Source organism: Culex pipiens, chromosome 2, assembly GCF_016801865.2.
Source record: "Culex pipiens pallens isolate TS chromosome 2, TS_CPP_V2, whole genome shotgun sequence".
Taxonomy (NCBI): Eukaryota; Metazoa; Arthropoda; class Insecta; order Diptera; family Culicidae; genus Culex; species Culex pipiens.
Genome location: NC_068938.1, coordinates 213,817,649 through 213,822,450, shown reverse-complemented (window position 1 = coordinate 213,822,450; position 4,802 = coordinate 213,817,649). Strand labels below are relative to the sequence as shown.

General features: G+C 37.8%; 1 protein-coding gene across 1 annotated transcript; it reads left to right on the top strand.

The window, feature by feature from the left end:
* The first annotated feature begins 602 nt into the window (after window positions 1–602).
* Window positions 603–1,729, top strand: LOC128092975 (uncharacterized). The gene is made up of 2 exons (XM_052708274.1): window positions 603–1,114; window positions 1,167–1,729. Exons 1-2 carry the CDS (start codon window positions 608–610, stop codon window positions 1,674–1,676), a joined length of 1,017 nt encoding a protein of 338 aa, XP_052564234.1. The 5' UTR covers window positions 603–607; the 3' UTR covers window positions 1,677–1,729.
* Window positions 1,730–4,802: the final 3,073 nt, after the last annotated feature.

Sequence of the window (4,802 nt, the reverse complement as noted above, 5' to 3'; positions counted from 1 at the left end):
GTATGCAATTGATGATTTTGTGAGGAAGGTATTCATCACCTATTTAAATAAGGTTTTTGAATAAAACTGCATTTTTTTTAGTAAAGATATATGCTTTTGCAGACTTAAATTATCAAAAAATGTACTTCTTTCACCCTTTGAGAGTACTCAGTAAAAAAAATAAAAGCTAAATTTTAAAATTCCGAGCTTGTTTTTCAAAATATTTAAACAAAAAGTATTTTTCACAAAAAGCTATGCTACAAGTTAGTCAAAATTAATTTGTCATTGCTGACATTTTTTTCAAAAAATTGCCAAAAGTACTGTACACAAATTTCTATATCGTGCACCATTTTCAAGTTATTGTAACTAAAATTTGTTTTTTTTTGTTTAAATACGTCACTTTTTAGAAGTTTGATTTTTTATATCATTTACAAATCAGGCCATTGCTAATAATTTTCAAAGTTTTTATCATCCCCTCTGTACAACAATACATTTTAAATTTTCCTAATCATCATAAGTTAAAGTCTGGTAACCCTAACGTGGAGCAGATGTACCCCACGATCAAGCATAAAGCTGATGGTCTGGATCGCTTCGCGATCAGTTCTGGTCTCCACCTGTTCCGGTGAAGATGTGGTTTCGCTATGCGTTGTTCGTGGTTCTAGTGTGTTCAAGTGCCGGTAGTTCCGACCAACAAGAACAGGAAGTTCAACTTCATCCAAGCGCCTCTCCTAGAAGAGGTCGTTTCCTCGGACTTCTTGGCCTGCTAACCGGATTGACTTTGGTGGATTCGTTGGACGACGGAGATGGGCCACCTCGGATACGAGCGCCCACCGGGATAGTCAAGATCAATATTGGTCGACCGTTTGGGGATTCGTTCTACCAGCACGCGTACGCGTACGCCAATCCGTACTACTATGGAGCAGTTCCGACTATCAACATCAAGATTCCGTTGAGACCGGACGGAAGTGTGCACGAAGGGTTGGATGGGTTTGGGTTTGTTGGGAACGGAGGTGTGAACGTCAATACGGGACCGGCGGTTTTTCCTGGACAAGGAGTTGGTGCTGGTGGTGGTCATTTTGGATTGCATGCAGGGCAGAACCTGATCGAACCGAGGCCACAGTTTGCCGATGAACAGGTGAGGCAAGCGATTAGCGAATATAAAATAAAGTGACAATAATCATTTAAAGTTACAGGTACCGGAAGTAACCGAACCCTCGGAGAATAAATCCCGCAAGGCTACGTCCATTCCAAAATCTAAGCGTTCAAAACTACCAACAACACGAAGAGTTCGCAGCACAGCACGCAACGATTCCGGCGAAGATCAAACCGGAGAAGCATCCGAAAACCAACTAGAGGACTTAATCTCAACAACAACCATCCCATCAACTCCGGCCGTCCCGAACAATGACCCGCCAGTGACGAGTTCCACCGAGAAACCGCTGGTCCTGCACGCAACGGCCATTCCAATTATCGAGGACACCCAAGCATCACTACCGATTCCACAGTCGTATTACGTTCACCCAGGGAATCACCAGCTGGACGTGGAGTCCATTAGCCTAACGACCACTGGAGGTCCTCCCCTTCACGAAGGCAGAGAGTTCAAACCGAGTCGACCCGATAAATTGCTAAACTTCTACAGCAACTCCGTGACCGCGTTCAGCCCGGACGAGTTCCGTCCCGTTGCGGCCGTTGGCTAGAACTTTGCATTTTTATTCGTAACCGTAAGCTTTTCTGTAGAATAAAGAGTGTGTTAAAAACTGTCGTTACAACATCACACCTCGATGTCCGAAAAGCGACCCCCAGGAAAGTTGGCCCAACAATGGCCATGTCTCACCGCACCGCACCCGACCGTAGACCGTAGACGACACCTCCGACAAGCCGGAGGAACCCCGGGAGTGATTATCAGTCATTTCTCACCTTAATTTGTGTCCCGCATCTATTCTACGGTTAGCGTTTAGTGGAGTCTCTTCGACGATGACCTGCATCAACCGTGACAATCCATATGGCGCTGAGACGACGAGACAACCAATCGAGAGGTACTTCAAATTCCCATTTTCGGCGGAGGCCAATTAAGTCGTATTACGTAATTTGAACTGTTTGGGAGAGGGAGAGAGAGGATGACAGAGGGAGAGGCCCACATAATTGAGGTGTCCTACGGTGTGGTGGGATTCCTGGTAATCACACGTCCCGAAGGATTATTGTCCTAAATGGATGCTTCTGGTTAAGGGGTTTTTCTTTTGTTTCTACAATTTCTCGGTGTTCAATGACTCGACAGTAAATCACTGCTCGGGACATGTGCGAGACGCAAGGAATGGGTTAAGTTGAGTTGTATTATGATGTTTTGATGCGGTTTTGATTGCGATCAATTAGAAATGGTAACATCGAAGTAGGCAAAACGGCAAATTATTTTTGAATCATAACCAACTTACTGATTTTTTTTTTTCAATTTAACACAGAAAATCAATTTTAAAAGATACAAATATTTTTTCCTTGGTCAAATTTTAATTTTAATTTTCACGATTTTTTGATTGGCAATTAGGGTGACCCAGGCCGTGTTAGGGTTGTCCGAAAAAAGGCAATTTTTGTCGATTTTCGCAAAAACCACATTTAAAAAAAATCACCGATTTTAGCTGTTTTGGACGCAAATGAAAGGTGATAAGTTGACCTTTCAAAGATAAATAGCAAGCAGTTTCAAAAATCTAGCCAAATATTTGAAAAGGTCATTTGAAGCTTTAAAATGCCGTTTTGACGGTGTCTGGACCAAAGAGCCTATTTCTGGAAATATATTTATCGGATTCCTCGGACAATTTCAATCTTTTTTCTAAAAATGGGAGGAGTTCATTAACAGGATTCCGAGATGTGATTTTTTGAAAATAAAATCCGGATTTTTTTCAACTCGCCGCGCGTTTTTCTAAAATGACGAAATCGGCAAAAAGCAGCTTTTTTTCACTCAAACTGTGATAATTCAAAATTTAAGCGATGACTTGATGACAATGACGATGGTGTTTGGGTACCAAAAGTTGCGTCTTTCATTTTTTTTGTTGCTTTTGGCTATTTAGGAATTTTTCAAATTTGAGCTCATATTTCACAAATGTTTCTCATTTTTCCACTCATTTTCCACACAATTTGAACTTAAACAGGCTGTATCTCAGCAATCAGCAGTCCGATAAACAAATACTAACAATGAAAATTGTACACTTTTTCTCAGCTCTTCGAAAATATTTTTTACAAGAGTACTTTGAAAGTATTTTTAAACGGAGCACTTCATTTAATTTGTGTGAAGTTATTTTCAATTGCAAATTTGAAATTTTATCTAAACATGATTTTTGAAATTATTGTTGAACAAATAATTTAGATTTCTTCCAAATTTTTTTCATGGCATCACATCTTTGGCATAAGATTTGGCACCATACTTAATTTGTAGCGCAAAAGATGCATATTTTAGTTCCCAAAATTTCTAAAAAATGAAATTTTTTAAAAAGTTCTTTGTAAATTAAAATAACTTTGCCGAAGACACCAAATCGATTAGAGAATCCCTTCTCGAGATACAGATTTTCGAATATTCACCATAAAATTATATGGAGCGTTGTATGGAAGAAACTTATGATGCAAATATGGCTTTTAATACAAAGTTTCATTCAAATCAAAAAATACATATTAGAAAAATTTAAAAAAAAAACTTAGGAAATTCTAGAGAATAATACCCTTAGAAAAATCTAGTTCAATCAATTTAGCAGGGCTGTGGAGTCGGAGTCGGAGTCGGAGCCGGAGTCGGTGGAGTCGGGTCTTTTTGGGGACCTGGAGTCGGAGTCGGAGTCGGAGTCGTCAAAACTCTAACAGCTGGAGTCGGAGTCGGAGCCGGAGTCGGCTAAATTTTATGAGCTGGAGTCGGAGTCGGAGTCGGAGCCGAGGATTTCTGATAACCCGGAGTCGGAGTCGGAGCCGGAGTTATCTTAAATTCAACAAAAAATATGTTTTTTTATTGTTCAGTATTTCCTATAGAACAGCTTAATTTACAAAACATCTTATATTTTTAATTGATTTATCAGATGCCATTGTGTTTTTGCAGCTTTTTATTGTGATTGAAAAGCTCTAATTGTGTTATTACACTATAATCACTAAAAGTAACCTCTTACCCAATTATGTTGTATCATAATTTAAAAAATAATAAAAAAAATATTGGTTATGTAGTCAGACATATCTAATTGATTCTTGAATGCTTCCTTTTGCCTTTATTTATGTGCCCTTTCAATTCAAATTTGACCAAATTTCATCCAGTTATTTCTGAAAAAAAATACACACATAATCATCTTTTACCCTGATAGCATATGTCTTGGTACGAGGTACATAAAAAGATTAAAAATAGTAATCACTGTTTTTGCAAATCGAAAAAGAGTCACTGACAGTTTAACTTTTGTAACAAATAATCTACGATAATAACAATCTCTTACTTGGAACTCAACATGCACATTTTGTTTATCACTAAGTACAAGAAAATCAATATGTTGCATATAAAATAATTGAAACTAACAAAAAATATCAAAAGAAGTTGCAACAAATTTTGAATTAATCATTGGTTGTTGATGTTGATGTTGATTTTAGTTAAACTATTTTGATATCGTTGCAAATTATCGTTGAACAAATCTGAAGAATTCAGTACAAAAATGAACTAATAAAAAATGTATAGAACAAAATGTAGGATTTTAATTTATTTGTCATATATTATACATAAAACAAAATCAAAATATTATAAACTGGTACGAATTTTCTCATACTGTATGTCCCAAGCCAATATGACGCAAGGTGATAATCATTGCATAACA

Bases quoted from the DNA above. Each gene is read 5' to 3' on its own strand.
- LOC128092975 (XM_052708274.1), top strand. From the start codon at position 608: ATGTGGTTTCGCTATGCGTTGTTCGTGGTTCTAGTGTGTTCAAGTGCC. The intron at 1,115-1,166 runs GTGAGGCAAGCG...AATCATTTAAAG, and splicing joins CACAGTTTGCCGATGAACAG to TTACAGGTACCGGAAGTAAC.